Source organism: Amphibalanus amphitrite, unplaced genomic scaffold, assembly GCF_019059575.1.
Source record: "Amphibalanus amphitrite isolate SeventyFive unplaced genomic scaffold, NRLGWU_Aamphi_draft 000235F_arrow, whole genome shotgun sequence".
NCBI classification, from domain to species: Eukaryota; Metazoa; Arthropoda; class Thecostraca; order Balanomorpha; family Balanidae; genus Amphibalanus; species Amphibalanus amphitrite.
Window position 1 is genome coordinate 749,517 of NW_024881730.1, and position 23,281 is coordinate 772,797.

A 23,281-nucleotide genomic window follows, 5' to 3' on the forward strand; every position below is an offset into this window, starting at 1 on the left:
AGAGACCGTTAAGTTGACCTCTGTATTGACTCGTATGCCTAAAGACCACTTAAGGGGTGTATAGCCAAACATTGGTCTCTTTAGAAGCTTTTAGACTCAAAACGACTGAATTGATCTTCAAGTTTCTAGTGTGATTCGATGCAGAATTGATGTGGCAACAACATGTTAGAACCGCATTTTCGTCGAATTTCTACAACTGCCCACCAGGTGGCGCAAATATATGTCAAATTGGGCGCCATCTGGCGGCCAGACCAAAAACGTCAAGACCTTCAGTTTCCTATGTTTTGTAGATACATTCAAGGACTGTCGAATGCTGGTAACCGGGTTTCTGTATCTTTCTTAGTTTAGGCAGGAGAGACCGTTAAATTGACCTCTGCATTGACTCGTATGCCTAAAGACCACTTACGGGGTGTATAGCCAAACAATGGTCTCTTTAGAAGCTTCTAGACTCAAAACGACTGAATTGATCTTCAAGTTTCTAGTGTCAGTCGATGCAGAATTGACGTGGCTACAACATGTTAGAACAGCATTTTCGTCGAATTTCTCCAACTGCCCACCAGGTGGCGCAAATATATGTCAAATTTAGCGCAATCTGGCGGCCAGACCAAAAACGTCAAGACCTTGAATTTCCTATATGTTATAGATACATTCAAGGACTATTGAATACCGGTAATCGAATTTCTGTATCTTTCTTAGTTTAGGCAGGAGAGACCGTTAAGTTGACCTCTGTATTGACTCGTATGCCTAAAGACCACTAAAGGGTGCATAGACGAACATAGGTCTCTTTAGAAGCTTCTACATTCAATACGACTACACCGATCTTCAAGTTTCTAGTGTCAGTCGATGCAGAATGGATGTGGCTACAACATACTAGAACCGCATTTTCGTCGATCTTCTACAACTGCCCACCAGGTGGCGCGAATATATGTCAACTTTGGTGTCATCTGGCGGCCAGACCAAAAACGTCAAGACCTTGAATTTCCTATATGTTGTAGATACATTCAAGGACAATCGAATGGCGGTAACCGAGTTTCTGTATCTTTCTTAGTTTAGGCAGGAGAGACCGTTAAGTTGACCTCTGTATTGACTCGTATGCCTAAAAACCACTTAAGGGATGTATAGACAAACATTGGTCTCTTAAGAAGCTTCTAGACTCAAAACGACTGAACCGATATTCAAGTTTCTAAAGTCAGTCGATGCAGAATTGATGTGGCTACAACATGTTAGAACCGCATTTTCTTCGAATTTCCACAACTGCCCACCAGGTGGCGCAAATATATGTCAAATTTGGCACCATCTGGCGGCCAGACCAAAAACGGCCAAACCTTGAATTTCCTATGTTTTGTAGATACATTCAAGGACTGTCGAATGGTGGTAACCGGGTTTCTGTATCTCTCTTAGTTTAGGCAGGAGAGACCGTTGAGTTGACCTCTGAATTGACTCGCATGCCTAAAGACCACCTAAGGGGTGCATAGACAAACATAGGTCTCTTTAGAAGCTTCTACATTCAATACGACTACACTGATCTTCAAGTTTCTAGTGTCAGTCGATGCAGAATGGATGTGGCTACAACATATTAGAACCGCATTTTCGTCAAGCTTCTACAACTGCCCACCAGGTGGCGCAAATAAATGTCCTTTTTGGCGTCATCTGGCGGCCAGACCAAAAACGTCAAGACCTTGAATTTCCTATGTGTTGTAGATACATTCAAGTACTATCGAATGGTGGTAACCGGATTTCTGTATCTTTCTTAGTTTAGGCAGGAGAGACCGTTAAGTTGACCTCTGCATTGACTCGTATGCCTAAAGACCACTTACGGGGTGTATAGCCAAACATTGGCCTCTTTAGAAGCTTCTAGACTCAAAACGACTGAATTGATCTTCAAGTTTCTAGTGTCAGTCGATGCAGAATTGACGTGGCTACAACATGTTAGAACCGCATTTTCGTCAGGCTTCTAGAACTGCCCACCAGGTGGCGCAAATATATGTCAAGCTTGGTGCCATCTGGCGGCCAGACCGAAAACGTCAAGACCTTGAATTTCCTCTAAGTTGTAGATACATTCAAGGACTATCGAATGGCGGTAACAGAATTTCTGTATCTTTCTTAGTTTAGGCAGGAGAGACCGTTAAGTTGACCTCTGTATTAACTCGTATGCCTAAAGACCACTAAAGGGGTGTATAGACAAACATTGGTCTCTTAAGAAGCTTCTAGACTCAAAACGACTGAACCGATCTTCAAGTTTCTAGTGTCAGTCGATGCAGAATTGATGTGGCTACAACATGTTAGAACCGCATTTTCGTCGAACTTCTACAACTGCCCACCAGGTGGCGCAAATATATGTCAACTTTGGCTGAACAAACATAGGTCTCTTTAGAAGCTTCTACATTCAATACGACTACACTGATCTTCAAGTTTCTAGTGTCAGTCGATGCAGAATGGATGGGGCTACAACATATCAGAACCGCATTTTCGTCGATCTTCTACAACTGCCCACCAGGTGGCGCAAATTTATGTCAACTTTGGCGTCATCTGGCGGCCAGACCAAAAGCGTCAAGACCTTGAATTTCCTATGTGTTGTAGATACATTCAAGGACTATCGAATAATGGCAACCGGGTTTCTGTATCTTTCTTAGTTTAGGCAGGAGAGACCGTTAAGTTGACCTCTGCATTGACTCGTATGCCTAAAGACCACTTACGGGGTGTATAGCCAAACATTGGTCTCTTTAGAAGCTTTTAGACTCAAAACGACTGAAATGATCTTCAAGTTTCTAGTGTCATTCGATGCAGAATTGATGTGGCTAATCGAAGGGCCACATCAATTCGAAATCGAAGGGGTCCGCCCAACGTGCCATATGCAACATATGCAATTTGAATGTGCACGGATGCGTATATCTGGAAAAGTCTTTGATGTCGGTCAAAAGGAGCACTATTTTCGTGTTCAGGAGGTCAAGGAGCATCATTCCTGTGATTTTGAACGAAATCGAAGGGGTCCGCCCAACGTGCCATATGCAACATATGCAATTTGAATGTGCACGCATGCGTATATCTGGAAAAGTCTTTGATGTCGGTCAAAAGGAGCACTATTTTCGTGTTCAGGAGGTCAAGGAGCATCATTCCTGTGATTTTGAACGAAATCGAAGGGGTCCGCCCAACGTGCCATATGCAACATATGCAATTTGAATGTGCACGCATGCGTATATCTGGAAAAGTCTTTGATGTCGGTCAAAAGTAGCACTGTTTTTCGTATTCAGGAGGTTAAGGAGCATCATTCCTGTGATTTTGAACGAAATCGAAGGGGTCCGCCCAACGTGCCATATGCAACATATGCAATTTGAATGTGCACGGATGCGTATATCTGGAAAAGTCTTTGATGTCGGTCAAAAGTAGCACTGTTTTCGTGTTCAGGAGGTCAAGGAGCATCATTCCTGTGATTTTGAGCGAAATCGAAGGGGTCCGCCCAACGTGCCATATGCAACATATGCAATTTGAATGTGCACGCATGCGTATATCTGGAAAAGTCTTTGATGTCGGTCAAAAGGAGCACTACTTTCGTGTTCAGGAGGTCAAGGAGCATCATTCCTGTGATTTTGAGCGAAATCGAAGGGGTCCGCCCAACGTGCCATATGCAACATATGCAATTTGAATGTGCACGCATGCGTATATCTGGAAAAGTCTTTGATGTCGGCCAAAAGGAGCACTATTTTCGTGTTCAGGAGGTCAAGGAGCATCATTCCTGTGATTTTGAACGAAATCGAAGGGGTCCGCCCAACGTGCCATATGCAACATATGCAATTTGAATGTGCACGGATGCGTATATCTGGAAAAGTCTTTGATGTCGGTCAAAAGTAGCACTGTTTTCGTGTTCAGGAGGTCAAGGAGCATCATTCCTGTGATTTTGAGCGAAATCGAAGGGGTCCGCCCAACGTGCCATATGCAACATATGCAATTTGAATGTGCACGCATGCGTATATCTGGAAAAGTCTTTGATGTCGGTCAAAAGGAGCACTACTTTCGTGTTCAGGAGGTCAAGGAGCATCATTCCTGTGATTTTGAGCGAAATCGAAGGGGTCCGCCCAACGTGCCATATGCAACATATGCAATTTGAATGTGCACGCATGCGTATATCTGGAAAAGTCTTTGATGTCGGTCAAAAGGAGCACTGTTTTCGTGTTCAGGAGGTCAAGGAGCATCATTCCTGTGATTTTGAGCGAAATCGAAGGGGTCCGCCCAACGTGCCATATGCAACATATGCAATTTGAATGTGCACGCATGCGTATATCTGGAAAAGTCTTTGATGTCGGTCAAAAGTAGCACTGTTTTCGTGTTCAGGAGGTTAAGGAGCATCATTCCTGTGATTTTGAGCGAAATCGAAGGGGTCCGCCCAACGTGCCATATGCAACATATGCAATTTGAATGTGCACGCATGCGTATATCTGGAAAAGTCTTTGATGTCGGTCAAAAGGAGCACTATTTTCGTGTTCAGGAGGTCAAGGAGCATCATTCCTGTGATTTTGAGCGAAATCGAAGGGGTCCGCCCAACGTGCCATATGCAACATATGCAATTTGAACGTGCACGCATGCGTATATCTGGAAAAGTCTTTGATGTCGGTCAAAAGGAGCACTATTTTCGTGTTCAGGAGGTCAAGGAGCATCATTCCAGTGATTTTGAACGAAATCGAAGGGGTCCGCCCAACGTGCCATATGCAACATATGCAATTTGAATGTGCACGCATGCGTATATCTGGAAAAGTCTTTGATGTCGGTCAAAAGGAGCACTATTTTCGTGTTCAGGAGGTCAAGGAGCATCATTCCTGTGATTTTGAACGAAATCGAAGGGGTCCGCCCAACGTGCCATATGCAACATATGCAATTTGAATGTGCACGGATGCGTATATCTGGAAAAGTCTTTGATGTCGGTCAAAAGTAGCACTGTTTTCGTGTTCAGGAGGTCAAGGAGCATCATTCCTGTGATTTTGAGCGAAATCGAAGGGGTCCGCCCAACGTGCCATATGCAACATATGCAATTTGAATGTGCACGCATGCGTATATCTGGAAAAGTCTTTGATGTCGGTCAAAAGGAGCACTATTTTCGTGTTCAGGAGGTCAAGGAGCATCATTCCTGTGATTTTGAGCGAAATCGAAGGGGTCCGCCCAACGTGCCATATGCAACATATGCAATTTGAATGTGCACGCATGCGTATATCTGGAAAAGTCTTTGATGTCGGTCAAAAGGAGCACTATTTTCGTGTTCAGGAGGTCAAGGAGCATCATTCCTGTGATTTTGAACGAAATCGAAGGGGTCCGCCCAACGTGCCATATGCAACATATGCAATTTGAATGTGCACGCATGCGTATATCTGGAAAAGTCTTTGATGTCGGTCAAAAGTAGCACTGTTTTCGTGTTCAGGAGGTCAAGGAGCATCATTCCTGTGATTTTGAGCGAAATCGAAGGGGTCCGCCCAACGTGCCATATGCAACATATGCAATTTGAATGTGCACGGATGCGTATATCTGGAAAAGTCTTTGATGTCGGTCAAAAGGAGCACTATTTTCGTGTTCAGGAGGTCAAGGAGCATCATTCCTGTGATTTTGAACGAAATCGAAGGGGTCCGCCCAACGTGCCATATGCAACATATGCAATTTGAATGTGCACGCATGCGTATATCTGGAAAAGTCTTTGATGTCGGTCAAAAGGAGCACTATTTTCGTGTTCAGGAGGTCAAGGAGCATCATTCCTGTGATTTTGAACGAAATCGAAGGGGTCCGCCCAACGTGCCATATGCAACATATGCAATTTGAATGTGCACGGATGCGTATATCTGGAAAAGTCTTTGATGTCGGTTAAAAGTAGCACTGTTTTCGTGTTCAGGAGGTCAAGGAGCATCATTCCTGTGATTTTGAGCGAAATCGAAGGGGTCCGCCCAACGTGCCATATGCAACATATGCAATTTGAATGTGCACGCATGCGTATATCTGGAAAAAGTCTTTGATGTCGGTCAAAAGGAGCACTACTTTCGTGTTCAGGAGGTCAAGGAGCATCATTCCTGTGATTTTGAGCGAAATCAAAGGGGTCCGCCCAACGTGCCATATGCAACATATGCAATTTGAATGTGCACGCATGCGTATATCTGGAAAAGTCTTTGATGTCGGTCAAAAGAAGCACTATTTTCGTGTTCAGGAGGTCAAGGAGCATCATTCCTGTGATTTTGAACGAAATCGAAGGGGTCCGCCCAACGTGCCATATGCAACATATGCAATTTGAATGTGCACGCATGCGTATATCTGGAAAAGTCTTTGATGTCGGTCAAAAGTAGCACTGTTTTCGTGTTCAGGAGGTCAAGGAGCATCATTCCTGTGATTTTGAGCGAAATCGAAGGGGTCCGCCCAACGTGCCATATGCAACATATGCAATTTGAATGTGCACGGATGCGTATATCTGGAAAAGTCTTTGATGTCGGTCAAAAGGAGCACTATTTTCGTGTTCAGGAGGTCAAGGAGCATCATTCCTGTGATTTTGAACGAAATCGAAGGGGTCCGCCCAACGTGCCATATGCAACATATGCAATTTGAATGTGCACGCATGCGTATATCTGGAAAAGTCTTTGATGTCGGTCAAAAGGAGCACTATTTTCGTGTTCAGGAGGTCAAGGAGCATCATTCCTGTGATTTTGAACGAAATCGAAGGGGTCCGCCCAACGTGCCATATGCAACATATGCAATTTGAATGTGCACGGATGCGTATATCTGGAAAAGTCTTTGATGTCGGTTAAAAGTAGCACTGTTTTCGTGTTCAGGAGGTCAAGGAGCATCATTCCTGTGATTTTGAGCGAAATCGAAGGGGTCCGCCCAACGTGCCATATGCAACATATGCAATTTGAATGTGCACGCATGCGTATATCTGGAAAAAGTCTTTGATGTCGGTCAAAAGGAGCACTACTTTCGTGTTCAGGAGGTCAAGGAGCATCATTCCTGTGATTTTGAGCGAAATCAAAGGGGTCCGCCCAACGTGCCATATGCAACATATGCAATTTGAATGTGCACGCATGCGTATATCTGGAAAAGTCTTTGATGTCGGTCAAAAGGAGCACTTTTTTCGTGTTCAGGAGGTCAAGGAGCATCATTCCTGTGACTTTGAACGAAATCGGAGGGGTCCGGCAAGTTCACTTTAGGACGAGAAATCTGAATATCACTTGTATTTGCCTCTTGGCTTTGCTCAATAGGTTTATCGACTGTTTTTCGCCCTTTGGTCTAACAATGCCTCTGGTGCTTAAGTATATTGTTATTGCAGTATGTATAGCTAATGTCCTTCATAAATACGAAGCTGTCACGTGTAAAACGACTCCAAAAAGTGAGAAAAATTGCATGACCTTGAACGACCTTGAACTTTAGAGACTTCTCCTGAGAAAACTATGCGACCCCGTTTGATGCAAATTAGTTTTTTGTAAAGCACTACTGAGTCTTAATCATTTCTGAAATTTTCTTGAAATTTGATGAGGTCCGATTTTTCCGGGAAGTTTACTAACCAGAATATTGTACTAGTAAAACAAACGTGAATAACTTGGAAAATACTTAATGTCGGTAAATAAAAAGATGATTTTTGCACTTAGGAGCTCATGGTCTATCTGCTGTGCAATTTTCAGCCAAATCGAAGGGGTCCGCGAATGTGCACGCGAATCTGAATGTGAATATGATGCAACTATATGCACGTCTATTAGGCATGGTTACTGGTTAGAGCAACGATCCCCACTGCACTGTCATATCATCCCACCGTTTTTTATGTTTGCGTTTTTGCCATTTTGTAATTAAGGATATGTTTGATGTACATCATTCTTTTCCTGAAAAGGCTGGTGTAATAATTTGGATCAATACAGCTGTAATTTTATATAGTCTAAAAGCAGGTGTAATTTAGCACTGGTGTTTTTTTACTGCTTCGCAAGGGATATTGGCGCATTTGTTACTGAACACATTCTTGATCCTGTTTCACGTACGCCACTATCGCCGCCGCCGCTCAGTTTCCCATGGAAACTGAGTGAGTGTTTCCATAGAAACATCATCAAATTAGGTAATTACTTTCACGTTTCTATGGAAACTGAGCACTAGCGAGAAATAGCGACCTGTCCTAAAACAGGGCTCGAATGTTTAACGCCGTCGCCATGTCTGTGTGGTGTGGGGTCGTTGCTGGATTTGTTAACATCCCTTGGTCATTTTGCCAAGATTATTGCATTATCGATTGGATTTTTTTAGCACAGGAGAACAATATAAATTCTGGTCAAATAGTATAGTATTCTGGTCAAAGGTTGATTGGGGCCTTGGCCCTTCATTCAAAGAAGGTCTTGCTGTTTGCTATCCGAATCGTACGAAGTTTCGGACGACGGTGAAAACAGGGCGCCTGGGGCGATTTGATCAATGTTCGTGAAATTTACACGTGACGTTTAGCATGTATAAGGCACACGAAGGGGGAGAACCTACAAATGTCACGTGACTAAAATGCCCTCCGGCGCCCTGTTTTCACCGGCGTCCGAAGTTTCAGCCATTTCAAGTTCTAAGGTAAGTCAAATATGGGCCAAATGTGTTCAAAGAGTGTGCCTATGATATCCTAAAAATGTGATCTTGAACTTTTTAAATAAATGGGATAATTTTTTTTTATTCATGCGCAAAAAAATGCGACAGGTTGGTACAGGGACGTAGCCAAGGGGGGCGGGGGCGGAGGGGGTGCCCGCCCCTCCCTTGGGGTTTTCAGGAGGCCCCCCGAAAGGATTCAGGCAAACATGGCCCAGTCGGCCTGAATCCTTTTGGCCTGAATCCAACGTGGGCCGAAGGCCAAAATCACGTCAAAGGCGAACAAAATTCACGCGGGAATCTAAAAAATGATGTCAGAACAATTAGGCCCCTCTGACCAGCCTGACAAGTGACAGCTAGGGCCCTTCTCATCTCCTGTGAATAACCACTAGTGTCTGTGTCTGACCGCTAGGGCCCCTCTGACTCCTCAGTAGAGAGGAGGCCCTCTGTGGGTAGGAGGCCCTGTGTAGAGAGGAGGCCCCCTTAGAGAGGAGACCCCCTGTAGAGAGGAGGCCCTCTTCTAAAAGGAGGCCCTCTGTAAAAAAGAGGCCCTCTTTAAAAAAAGAGGCCCTCTGTAAAAAGGAGGCCCTCTGTAGAGAGCAGGCCCTCTGTAAAGAGTTGTTGAAGAGTTAGGGCACGCAGCAGCTTGGCTCAAGCGTCCAACCTCTGTAAAGAGGAAACCGTCTGAAATCAGAAGGCCCTTTGAAGAGAGGACTAGGAGGCCCTCTGTAGAGAGGAGATCGTCTGAAGAGAGGAGGCCCTCTGTACAGGAGGACTCCCTCAGGAGAAAGGAGGTCCTCTGTAGGTAGGAGGCCCTCTGTAGAGTGAAGGCCCTCTGAAGAGAGGAGGCTCTTTGCAGAGATGAGGTCCTCTGTATAGAGGAGGTCCTGTGTAGAGACGAGACTCTGAAGAGAGGAGGCCCTACATAGATAGGAAACCCTCTGTAGAGAGGAGATCCCTGTAGAGACTAGAGAGGATGCCCTCTGTAAAGGAGGCCCTCTGGAGAGAAAGACACCCTCAGCAGAGAGGAGGCCCTCTGTAGATACTCGTAAGAGGCAATCTGTAGAGAGGAAGCCCTCTGTAGATAAGAGGCCCTCTGTGGGCAGGACGCCCCCGGTAGTCAAGACAGCGTCGTATATTAAGTACATATGTAGAGTGGAGGCCCACTGTAAGCAAATTACCTTCTGGCTTCTGTTCCCAGCTACTCTCTATTATAGAGAGTTCTCAGTTCTCACTATAGAGAGAACTGAGAACTCAGGAAACTGTACAGAATAGACTCCCAACCGCGTCGCCGCCCACTGTAGGAAGGGACAGGGGAGGAGGTCCTCTGTAAACAGAAGGCCCTATCCTATGTAGACAAATTATTTGTATAAATGCGCTCAGAGAAATCATGCCGGGTGCCGTCAACGGTTGTGTCGTCAACGGTTTTACCTGCAGTGGCCGCAAAAACTGCCAAAATAGCCGATATTGTCGGAAACCAGTTTTCGGCAATAACTTTCGTCTCAAAATTTGCACGAACTTCCCTTTACCAGCATCGTGTTCCTCTCGTCAAGACGTGTGGAATGATCTATCAATTGACCTTGAAAGGTCAACTTGAAAATTTGGCCTCAGGTCAAGGTCATGACCTGACCGATAAGGGCTAAGTTCCATATCAGTCCATCCGTATCGTCGAGCCAAACACAACTAAGGTGTATTCATCGCTCTAGCATGCCTCTATCAAAAGTTATTCGCGAAAAACAGTCAGATACCATTGGTGACCTGAGATGACCTCAGGGTTATAAAAAGGGGTCACGGGTGCCATTTTCATGTTCAGTGTGTCAAAGATACTAGTAATTCAGTGTTTTAGAGTGTTTATAATGGCTTCCGTCTAAAAAGGCGACTTTCAATTTAAGGTCGCAAAATTGACCTGACTTCATGTCATCGATATCAAAATTCCAAGACATACCTACATTTTTGCATTTTGTCGCTCTTGTGCATTTGCATCTCTGAAAGTTTCAAAGTGTTTGGTCACTCCGTGTAGCTTTGGCAGACATTGAAACTTTTTATGAAGTGAGGTCATTTAACCTGACCTGGTGACCTGACCTTAAGTGACCAGGGTCTGAAATTTTCACAACATATATGTAGAAATGATGTAGGATAAAGTGTGCCGCGCCACCGTTTTTGAGATATTCACGGAAAACTGCAGGGGGTGTTTAACCCCCCCCCCGGCAGGGCGCGGGTTAACCCGCGCCCGGCTGGGGGTCCTGGATTTCCACGCCCTGCTGGGGGGGGGGGGGTGTTTGAACACCCCCCCCCCTTGTAACTCGGCTCCTGGGCCACGTAGCGATACGCGGAAGGCGGCGTTCGAAAGAGCGTCAAAAATAATGACGAAATCACTTCGGTCAATTTTTTGGTCAGGTCAAAGGTCAGGTCACCAGAGGTCATTGAAGGCAAAACTTCGCCGATTTCCAGGTCGAATGTCGAAAATTTCAAAGAAGCCAACGCATAACTCGGGAACCGATAGAGCTACAGCGCTGCGGAAAAGCGCATTCGATAGCCCTATTAACGCCCTTTCTGAGTAATTCTTTCAGATTTGACCTAACGTCAACGGTTTTGCCTACAGGGGGCAAAAACTGCAAAAATAGCCGATTTTTTCGGAAACAGTTTTTCTGCAATAACTTTTGACCCAAGCCTTGTACGAGCTTACTTTTACCGGCATCGTGTTCCTCTCGTCAAGACGCATCGAATGACGAGAGGAACACGAATTAACTATAACTTGACCTTGAAAGGTCAACTTGAAAATTTGACCTCAGGTCAAGGTCATGACCTGACCGGAAAGGGTCATGATGCATATCAGTCGATCCGTATCGTCGAACTGAACACATCTAAGGCGTTTTCATCGCTCTAGCATGCCTCTATCAAAAGTTATTTGCGAAAAACTGTTAGATACCATTCGTGACCTAAGATGACCTCAGGGCATAAACAAGGGTCACGGACACCATTTTCATGTTCTGTGTGTCTAAACCACTTGTAATTCGGTGTTTGGAAGTGTTTATAATGTCTTTCGTCCAAAAGAGGCGCATTCCAATTTTCTCCCATTGACTTATAATGGGGAGGTCGCAAAATTGACCTGACCTTAGGTCATCGATATCAAAATTCTGAGATATACATTTTGTTCATGCTATTGCTCTTAGCAATCGCTGAAAGTTTCAAAGCGATCGGTCACTCGGTGTAGGTATGACAGACATTGAAACTTTTTATGAGGTGAGGTCACTTCAAGTGACCTGGTGACCTGACCTTGTATGACCTTGGTCTGAAAGTTTAACAACATGTGTAGAATTGATGTATGATAAGGTGTACCAAAAACGGCGGCGCTCCGCGCCGCCGTTTTTGAGATATTCGCGAAAGACCACAAGGGGGGGGGGGGGTGTTCAAACACCCCCCCCCCAGCAGGGCGCGGGTTAATGCATGAACACAGGAGCCCATTTATGTAATTATATACCTGTGGCTGTGTTGGTATTTTTACGATGGATACAATTACCCAAACTATTTATCAGACCGTGGTGATATTCCCATAGCCATGCTTCGCACAACTCATAATAATTATTTGACCGGGAAATCATTATATACCTATCCATCGATTGTTTGTTTCACCTACGGCGTAAATGAAGCAAACCACCTGGACCTAGGAAAATTTACTAACGAAACCATGTTTTACTTACAGCAAGTAAACGTGGCATCATTCACACAGAAAGAATTGATAACCGTATAGTTTCAATCTTGCAGACGTCAGTCAGGTCGGAATCGTGACAAGCCTATTGGAAAATATAATGAACTGTGTCCTGCTTCGAGAAAACGAGTCAAAACCACCCAATTCTTTCTGAATTAGGGGAGAGTGGGGCAAAGCGGCCACCCTAACGCTTCTCACGATGCCAACGCTTGATTTTTAAACTTGGAAAGATTCTTTCTATACCAATGTGATCCCTATTAAGTTGCCTTTTATTTCAACTGCGTTTTATTTCCAAAGGCGTTCACATATGAAATATATTGACAAAACTTTAAACCTATGCATATTGGCCACTTTGCCCCATACCCTGGGGCAAAGCGGCCACCGGCGTCTTCTCAAGTCCCGACATGAGAAACAAAATAGTTGCCTCGTGTACGACTAGGGTATTTGATGGTGACAAGGTTAAGCGAGGATGGATGTTTACTTTATCATCTTCCATCTGTAGGTAAACAAAGAAAGGATTTTCATGAAAAAAAAACATTTAATTGCATTATTTGGTAACTCATGCAACTGAAAAGTGGCCAAGATGAATGCATGACGACACATTTGAATATAAATAATGTTTTTTATCCAGATGGAAGCAGCTTTTGGCCAATTGGGGGGTGGCCACTTTGCCCCGGCCACTTTGCCCCGCGCATACCGTCCGAGACAAAAATATTCCAGCTTAGCTATTAGTGGGGTAAAAAACATTAAAATTGGTACAATACATGTACGATAACCATGCAATGCATGGACAAGAACGCTTATAAAAATTCCAAACGGTTATGGAATAACATAACATTTAAAAATTGTAAACATAGTTGGTAACCTGGCAAGAAATGCTTTTCGTGTTTCACAGAACAATGGTGATGGGCCTGAAACCCCGGTCTGGCTCATTCGAACGACCGTGAAGAGAAGTATAATTGGAAACCATAAATTGGAACTGACGCCAGCTATGAAGGGCTAAAACGATGGGTGGCCGCTTTGCCCCGGGTGGCCGCTTTGCCCCACTCTCCCCTACGTCAGATTATCTGTAAGCACCCAGGTGGCATTTACTGACAGGGGCACCGGGAAGGATCATCTGAGGTGAGGTGAGGTCATCAACAGTTTTTAGCCAATAAATCACGACATGATGGGGCTAACTAGTTGTTAGTGTACCAAACCGTTCGCGTGGTCATGACGCGCCGATTGGTACCCAGCGTGACCTTCCTAGGTCAGATTTTGAAGTTGACCTATCTATGCATGTAGGTCGTTATAAACCATGTTATTTGTTATGACCTCTGGCGACCTCAATATTGACCTGACCCAAAAAAGTTGTTTACAAAAGTTGTAAGTCGTTCAACGAACTATCAAACGCCGTTGCTGTTTGTCGCTACGATTCGTGCTTTTCGAGTTCTGACGGGGGCCAAAAAGGCCCCGCCCGATTCAGAGTCTTTCAGAGCCCGCCCGGAATACGGTTAAGCGCTTGAACGATATACGATAATACACCAAGTGTTACTCTGACCGTCATCCAGTATCCACCCATTCCTCGCAGATCCTCCCCCTCCTGCTGCGGTTCGGCCGCCACCGCCGCCGCCGCCGGCGCTCGAGTTTTTTTTTTTTTGCCAGTTACCATGCCACTCGGAGGCTTGTGATATGCGTATGTTTTTTACCGCTGCAGCTGTAAGAATAAAGAAACATACCAGTGCGCTGGCCGCAGGCCATATGAAAGCTCAACAAAAGTCTGCATTATGTTGTATATGTAATTATGTAGGCATGAGACCCTCTGTAGAAAGGAGGCCCCTTTAGGGAGGAAGCTCTCTGTAGGAGGGAGGCCCCCGGGATTCCTCCGCCCCTCCCTTGGCCAAATCCTAGCTACGTGCCTGGGGTGGTAACATATGCCCCCCCCCCCTACTGGGGTGAAGGTTAAGATTCTTGCTCACCGAAGAAAAATTTTCTTTAAATTAAAAAAAAAATATTATTTTTTGATTCATCACAAGCTAAGTGCTGTTCACCGTTTGTTGCTTGCTTAACCTGCCTCCCGCTGGGGTGGGCGGGGGGAAGGAGGTGGATAGAGTCTGCCCCTCCCGTTTTTCGCCAATAACTTCTAAACGCGTTACGCCAGCGACGTCAAACTTTCAGTACCTTATCATGCATCAATTTAACAAGTTCCCTGAAAATTTGAGCGAAATCCGTCAGTTTTTGAGAAAATGATGTATAAGTGACGTTATGTCACGCCATTTTCGCTTAAAAAATTGCAAAACTTCAAACGCCGCTAACATCTTCATTTCAAAGCAATCAAGACGTAACAAAAAGGTTACACGTGATTCTACTTTGTATATCAAATGGCTATCTTGGTTTTTGAAAATTTTGGATTTTAGCCCATTTTTTTCTAAAAAAAAACTGACTTTTGGGAAATTCAATATTAAATCCAAAATTTTGTGTTGATCGAAAAAACGGAATAAATGTTAGAGAAGTGGTCTATGTGCATCTGCATACAAATTTTTAGAAGAATCGGTAAAAATGTGAGAATTATTCAAACTTTCACGATGTCGCGACACACGAAATTTTCAAAAAATGTTTTTTTTTTACTTCTAGACCTCTTACGATAACAAAAACAGCACCATTCGATTCGCCGTGAAAAACTGCATCAGAAAGACACCTTTTTAGGTCTTAAAAATCAACTACAAAATTTGACTTTGCTTGACCTGACCTTGACCTGGCCTCGACCTGAAATTCATCCAGATGTGGCCCATATCACTAATTAAGTGTGCCCATTGAATTCTATGAAAAAATAAGCCATAAAACATGTGTCGCACATGTCTTCTTCTATATTTCGTATTTGGTGACCTGACCTAACCTTGACCTTGACCTTTGCATGACATTGTATGCAACGAATCTTGTCTTGGTAGCCTGAGAAGTGAGAACACGTTTTGGGCAATCAGTCTCAGTCCATTCTTCGGCAACTACGGTGCAAGGCTGATACTGTAGAAACTTGCATTTTGTACCCTTGACCTGACCTTGACCTGACCTCTGACCTACTTGACAAAAAAACATCGGCGCTTAAGATCCGCCATGTTGAGAGCTTTCGATTGCCGTTTTCCCCGTCTTTCTACGACCATCGGTTCGGAAGTTAGACAGGGGGGCAGAATCTGCCCCCCCCCCCCCCCTCCAGCAAGGCGCGTATGACTGAATAGCCCAGCGGGGTGCGGGTTAACCCGTTCTTGAGTTATAGCCCATCCAACTCAACGTTACAAATCGAAGCTAAAAAAAAAATGTTATGGAATTTAACTCAAAAGGTTTTATCTGAGAAGTCTACTAACTGGTCCCCAACCGTGTACCAAATTTGAGCGCAATCGGCCCAACCGTTCTCGAGATCTGGAAGCGCGGTGCAGTACCACCTTAACCGCAACACATAGGAATGCATTGCCTGGTGGGTGCCTACCTGTGTGCCAAGTTTCAGCGAAATCGCCCCAGTAATTACCGAGTTATTGAAATGGGAACAAATTTCGCACCTCTTCTTTTTGTAGTTTGCACGTGCAGTGGGGGTCGCTCACATAGATCAAGATTATCCGACCTTTGGTAGAAGGGATGCAGCTACCCTACAAAAATTACTGGAAGACAATCGCCCAAGCGGCTGCTGAGCCTCTCAAAATCACTACTTTTGCAAAACAGCTTGAACACCCTTGACTTTTCACGTGGCACGTGCCACGACGGTTACTGAGATGTATCAAAAGTAGTCAATTACGGGGTAGAAGGGATGGGGCTACCCAGCAAGAAAGACCGCAGGCCAATCGATCTAGCGGTTGCTGAGATATAAGCATCTCAAAAGCGTTACAGGCCGGGCCGGGCCGGGCCGCTCATACTGAGATTTTCCGTTATATTGAAAATACTCGCTTCGCTCGCTGCGCTCGCTCGCTCGTAATAAATTGTAATTGCCCAAAGGACTACTCACTTAACTGAAATTCAATCGATAAATTTGTAAAATGTACAAAAACAAACAAGTTTAAAGCTGGCGATTGTTAATGAAAAAGTTTCGGGTAGTTGTCTTCGGCACGCATGAGGTTGGGGTCGTGCCTCCACCAGACACATTCTAAGATCGTATCAGAACGCTCAGTCAAGACTTTTCCGTGCTCGTGAATACGGCCGTTTCCGTGTCTTGCCTGCAATCGGGCTGGAGGAGGGAACCAGCCACAGTGTCACGAGCATTGCTACGTAAATGGACGCTGGGCCTGCCTTCTTTTGACAGGTGGCTCATTGGCGACAGCAAGACAATAAGACATTCGCCATGGACGAATCTGATGACGCGGCATTGAGAGACAAGGAGGAGTATTACAGAAAACTGAATGAATCACTCAAGTCAAAGGCAGCATCCTTAATCGCACAAGCGGAAAAAGCGCTCAAAGATCAGACCGATGTGTCAGATTCATTAGAGCTACCTGCGGTTAAACACGTGAGACAAGGGACAGCGAAAATGACTGCCGATGACGAGCCGGACCCAGTTCTGCCTTGTAAACTCGGCGAGCCATACCAGGTTACGCTGCAGCCAAAGACGGATGCCCTCGTACCTGACCATGGCTCAGACACAGACGACAGCCTCGTCGAGGCATTCGACTGTCTTGAAGCCAACGATGAGCCAAATAGCCAGAGCGCGTCGTCGATCGCATCAAAGAATCTGAGTAGCGCAGCGCAGGCGCGGCTGTATCAAGCAAAGCTACGAGTGACAAAAGCCGAGCTCACTCGTCTCAAGGTGCAGTATGACAAATTACTGAAGCAGAATAACGTTCTTTCCGATAAGTTGAAAGTCTCTGAGAGAGAAGGTCAAAGTGTCATCTCAGGGTCGCAAAAACAGGCTGCAGAGATCAGCAGATTGAAGAAGGCCCTGGATGATGCTAACAATGAAGTGCAGAAGTTCAGAAGTGAGTGCGTCTCGTGGAAAAGAGATGCAGAAAACAACGTGAAAGAAGCACAGGCAGCATGCAAATCAAACTCCCAGACAGAAATAAAGCTAAAGAGAGCGAACGAGGACGTTGAGAAACTTAAGCTTGCCCTCGAAGCCGAGAAGAGGCGAGCTAGGGACTCAGCTGAGGCGATGAAAGAAAAGGTGGCCTCCTTGGAAAGCTCCAACAAGCAGCTCGACAAGCAGCGGCAAGAGCTAATTGCTGGATTCAAAAAGCAGATGAAGCTGATCGATGTGCTCAAACGACAGAAGCTTCACTTGGAAGGTGCGAAACTGCTGCAGATCTCAGAAGAGGAGTTTCTCAAAGTGGTAGATCTCACTTTGAACGAATGACAAAGTCGTGGAATACTCTAGTCACCCAATCGCTTTTTCAGTTTCTCGTCATCCGCGTCATCCACATCGCACATGCGTATTGCACATGCACTTCATAAAGTGGAAAATGATTAATATGTACACATTACCCACAGTTTATCGTATGCGTGTTCCCTCTGTTTTGCTCCAATAAACAAGTACCTTGATGTGAACGGATCTACAATGTATAGAAGGTAGTTGTGCTTTTTTAAAAGAAAACTTGCACGAACTGAGGTACTCGTGCTGTTGGCATGGTACTGATAGGCCTAACAACCTGGCCTAACAAACCCGCTCGTCTAGTCCGGGCTTAGCCGGGCCACCGGGAGAATATTAAACTCGCGCCGTGCTGGGGAGTGGGCGTTTTCACGCCCCGTTAGGGGCCACGTTAAAGGGACCCTCCCACCTTAACATTAGTTTTGAGTCGAGATAGCCAAGTTTGCGGCCAGGCTCAGAAACCACCATTTATCCTGGTCGCAACCCCCGCAGCTTTATGGTGTTCAAGAAATTTCTTCCCTTTACTTGCAGGGTGGGACCAGCGTGGTCCCTATCTCTTAACCATTACGGGAATCTGGTGACGTCATCAGGCTTTCGAACGTCCGTTAAATGTTTGACTAAAACGTTTTGTAGCACGCGGTGGTATATGCTGCTTTGCGCGCAACAAATGCCGCACTTTCAAATAAAGTTGCTAGGAACAGCGGAGATCCCAAAAAGTAAAGAAAAGTAAAAGTCTAATATCTTGAAAACCGGTGAATATTTTTTATCGATGAAATTAGTGGTGAAAAACACTTTAGATGTGTTCAGCGTGATGATACGGATCGACTGATATGCAAGCTGACCCCTTCCGGTCAGGTCATAACCTTGACCTGAGGTGAAATTTTCAAAATGACCTTTTAAGGTCAACTTTAAGTTCATTCGACGCGTCTCGACGAGAGGAACATGATGCTGGCAAAAGTAATGTCATGGCTCTCTTGAATCAAAAGTTATTAAAAAAAACATTTTTTTCGTGAAAACGATTACTTTTAGTTTTTGCCCTCCGGAGGTTAAACCGTTGACCTGAGGTCAAATCTGAGGACATGTGGGCGAAATGGTGTTGAAAGAGCTATCGAATGCACTTTTCCGCAGCGCTATAGCTCTATTGGTTCCCGAGTTAGCCGTCGGGCGTTTCGATTGTTGAAATAGACAAAATTGACCTTTGAAGACTTCTGGTAACCTAACCTTTGACGTGACCTTAAAAATGACTGAGGTATTTCCGCTATTATTTTTGACGCTCTTTCGATTGCCGCTTACCGCGTGTCGCTAGGTGGCCCAGGAGCCGAGCTAGACGGGAGGGGGAACCCCCCCCCCCCCCGCCCAGCACGACACGGAAAACTCAGGCCACCAGCACGGCGCGGGTTAATGCGTAGGTACTCGGGTATTTATGTTTACCTCATGATATGTGGTGTCCCTCTGCTGTACTCAATGAACCATATGACCAGCTGTCACCACTCACCATGCACCAGCATAAGGTGTTTTTTTTTTGTTGCAAGCGTTTCACGAAACTGTGGAGGATTCTTCGTGAATGAGCCCTCGCCGGACTAATCGGTTATCAACAGATGGCCTGACCGAGGATGGGGCGGGCACATTTTCACTTGGTCGTTGCGTCCGTCCCTAACTGAGCTTCGCGGAAAAGTTGGGTGTATGCACCTTTTAGAGGCGTATGGAACGGTAGCTACTTTATTTAACCCGCGCCCCGCTGGGCTATTCAGCCATACGCGCCCTGCTTGGGGGGGGGGGCAGATTCTGCCCCCTTGTCTAACTTCCGAACCGATGGTCATAGAAAGACGAGGAAAACGGCAATCGAAAGCTCTCAACAAGGCGGAACTCAAAAGCGTTTTTTTTTTTTTGCTTAAGTAGGTCAGAGGTCAGGTCAAGGTCAGGTCAAGGGTACAGAATGCAAGTTTCTACAGTATCGGCCATGCACCGTAGTTGCCGAAGAATGGCCTGAGACTGATCGCCCAAAACGTGTTCTTAGTAGAGTTGCAAAATTTCCCTAGCGCACTACCGGCACGCCGGTAATTTTTCACTGCCGCAGGTTTTTTCGTGGTATCTGGCATGTCTTACCGGTAGCATGCCGGTATTTTTGATTTTGCACAAAAAAATATCAGCATATGATTCAAACTTTGGACACTAAGAGGCTATTGACTTCTTAGGCTACCAAGACATTATTCGTTGCATACAATATCATGCAAAGGTCAAGGTCAGGTCAGGTCAACAAAAATTAAATATGGAAAAGGGCAGGTGCGACACATGTTTTACCTATGGGTCATTTTATTCATAGAACTCAATACGCACACTCAATAAGTGATGTGGACCACATCTGGATGAATTCAGGTCGAAGTCAGGTTAAGGTTAGGTCAAGTGAGGTCAAATTTTGAAGTTGGCTGTTAAGACCTAAAAAGGTGTCTATCTGATGCAGTTTTTCACGGCGAATCGAATGGTGCTGTTTTGGTTTCCGTAAGAGGTCTATAACTTAAAAAAAAACATTTTTAAAAAAAAATTGTGGGTCGTGACGTCATAGGATTTTGAATAACTCCCCATTTTTGAAAAGATTCTTCTAAAATTTGGTATGTAGGTGCACATAGAGCGCTTCTCTGACATATATTCCGTTTTTTTATAAACTAAAATTTTTGGGTTTATAATTATTTTCCCAAAAAAGTCAGTTTTTTAAGAAGAAAAATTTGGGCCAAAATCCAAAATTTTCTATAAAAAAACGAGATACCCATTTGATAGACAAAGTAGAATCACGTATAGCCTTTTTGTTACGTCTTGATTCCTTTAAAAATGAAGATGTTGGCGGCGTTTGAAATTTTGCTGTTTTTTTTTTTCGGCGAAAAATGGTGGTCATGACGTCACTTAAACGTCGTTTTCTCCAATTTTTTTCCCGACGGATTTCGCTCAAATATTCAGGAAACGTGTTAAATTGATGTATGATAAGGTACTGAAAGTTTGGCGTCGCTGGCATAACGCGTTTAGAAGTTATTGGCGAAAAACGGGAGGGGGCAGATTCTGCCCCCCCCCCCCAGCGGGGCGCGGGTTAAGGTCTCGGATTAACTAAGGTCAGAAAAAAAGTTTGAGTCCGGTCGTTGGTAAATAATATTCATTGTCCGCTGAAATGGCTGCAGAGCAACGACTTTGGGAACATATCTGTTATCATGCCCACTGCCCAGTTTTCCCGAATGACAGAGGCGTATGTTGACCTCAGGTCAAGGTCTGGTCAAAGGCCGAGTCTCCAGGTCAGGAGCTGTCCGAGGGAGTTCATGCTGCAAACCATTCGATTTGGCAACTCAATTTGAGTTTTCTCGTCTTCCTTGAGCCACTAAGTCAGGTTGATCGGGTTGACCTCACACCACTGAGTGACACCATGTATAACAAAGTAAAAAAAAAAAAAACGTAAAAAATAAACGTTTTTTTAGAAGCATGATTTGACTTTTTCACCAAGGCCAGTTACTTAAAATCTCAAGAAATCACAATCTTTCACGACCTTTGTAAAATTATTTTGTTTGTTCTTCGTTTATTTTTGGGTCTGATAAAATGTGCTGTCTGTGGTGGATGTGGGTGACTCAAGCATGATAATTGATAAATTCATACATGAAAACATGAATATTGAACAGCCCATCGACGCTAGCGTGACCAGACGCTAGCGTTCGTCGTGAAAAGAAAACTTCAAAAATGTGGATGATCATGCTGAATTTCGAAATGCTTCGAAATTTCGAAATGCTTGGGAATTTCGAAATTTCGAAATAGAGTATGGGAACGGAGCATGGGTTTGATGACACAAACTTTCTTTATTTTCAGAGAGCATCGTTCGATTGGGATGTCGCCGCCTCCGGGAGATAGCCAGGACCAAGAGGTAGCGGTGCATCGCCAGCTGCCCAGTATTCCCATTCTGCAATGCCGCTGGGGACTCGGCGAAGGCGTTAGTCCAATGGTGTTTAAGCCGTTGACGATCCCTCGTCACCTGATCCAGTCGCCGGACGGGCCGCCGCCGGAGCCCGCCCGCCGACCTCGCGGCCGCGGCCGCGCCTCTGGCCTCAGCTGTCACGACGATCCTCTGCCGGTTCCCGGGAACCTCGCCAACGTCGGCGTCAGCAACCTGACCATCCAGGAGCAGATAAATCGCGTACGGAGAGACCTGCCGATTTACGAGCCGCCGACCAACTACAGTCAGTACATCCTTCCGCGGCACAACTCTCAGGACGACGATTTCTCGGAGCTGGAGCCGGAGACGGCCGCCACGCCGCCGCCGCGACTGACCGGCCAGGTAAATCTGGATGACGGGCAGCGCGGCGGCTGGAATCTGGCCGACTTCCTGGATCCCGGCGGTGTCGTGGCCGTAGAGTCTGCCCTGCTGCCGGCGGCGGCGGTAGCTGATGGTGACACCCAAGGGCGGCCTTCACGGCTACTCGGACACCTAGGAAATGACTCTGACGACCCAGACATCTGTGAGGAGCGGACCAATTCGTCCGATATGTCGGACGAATGGCAGCCCCGGCGTGTCTGGCGGCCCCGACCGCCGCCTCTCGATGAGCAGAGCTTTCCTCCTCTGCAGGGTGCCGCAGACGCTCCGGACCGCTCCTCGTCCAGGGCGGCCCGGGCATCGGGCTGGGCGAAACCGGTGACGGCCGCTCTGGACAGCGCCACGACCAGGCCCGAGGGGCGAAACGGTAGCCAGGCTGGGAAGAGGCCGAAGTCGGCCAGTCAGTCCTCTACGGCCGCCTCGTCTGTGAGCGGTGCTGACTTTCAGTCGGCGCCCTCTGCTCCGAGCCTGGCGTCCCATCAGGTCACGGAGGACACTGCTAGCGCCCGTATGCACGTGACCGGCGTGACCGATGCGAACTGGGACAAGGTGCAGGAGTACGTGCAGGCGTACGGAAGCACATCGGACCCACAGCGCGGCCCGGGCGGCCACGGATGGTTCTCGATCACGCCGCCGGAGAGCGCCGAGTGGATCGTATCCGTGCACTCGAGCACGCAGTGTGACATCGCCGGAGTCGCCTTCCACCTGGCCGACCGTGGCAGCGCCGCCGAACCGACCGACACGTCGCGCCCTCCCTCCGGCCAAAAGGAGTGAGCCGACTCGCCCTGCTGTTCAGGGACGTGCTCGGTGCTGCTGCCGTCTGCTTCTGAGGCGTGGGAAAACAAAATGCTGTGGAGCCAACCTCACCCATGTCTAGTCCCATCCTCTCCGTGATCGGAGTAAAAGTGCCTCTATCCTGCTGGGTGGGTGAGTCGTATCCGATAAGCAGATTTGGCTCATCAATGCTGAATTGTTTGCCACTTGCCAAGCATTGTCCAGTTCTAAAAAAGATGGATCATTCCAGTTTTTTTCAAGCATAGTGTCAAGTCAGGTTTTACGCATGTAATGTTTATTCTTAATTTCCAGATTAATGAGACTTCTGAAGTTCGTAGATGAATACATGTACTTATTAAACCAATTTATCATTCGTTTGCAACCTCTCATACTGGTGAATTTTCCCCAATGCTCGTTTCGCCTGGAATTATTATTTTTTATGTAACGGACTTGGTATTAACTCGCGAGTATATTAATCCATAGTAGTGTGGCATATAAATTGCCACCAAAAAGGGTTGCTTCAAGCAACCCTGTAACTGGCATTTGGCTGCCACTGAGCTGCTGGCCGAAATGAGAA

The 23,281-nt window shown here is 45.9% G+C and overlaps 1 protein-coding gene across 4 annotated transcripts; it reads left to right on the plus strand.

The window, feature by feature from the left end:
- The first annotated feature begins 7,745 nt into the window (after positions 1–7,745).
- Positions 7,746–23,069, plus strand: LOC122385949. 4 transcript variants are annotated; one of them, XM_043374671.1, is made up of 3 exons: positions 8,149–8,362; positions 8,525–8,547; positions 21,429–23,069. In XM_043374671.1, exon 3 carries the CDS (start codon positions 21,448–21,450, stop codon positions 22,702–22,704), a length of 1,257 nt encoding a protein of 418 aa, XP_043230606.1. In that variant the 5' UTR covers positions 8,149–8,362; positions 8,525–8,547; positions 21,429–21,447; the 3' UTR covers positions 22,705–23,069. The 4 variants fall into 4 exon arrangements, with proteins under 4 accessions (XP_043230609.1, XP_043230606.1, XP_043230607.1 ...); XM_043374672.1 differs by having other exon boundaries at positions 8,161–8,200; XM_043374673.1 differs by having other exon boundaries at positions 8,168–8,186.
- The last annotated feature ends 212 nt before the right edge of the window (positions 23,070–23,281 follow it).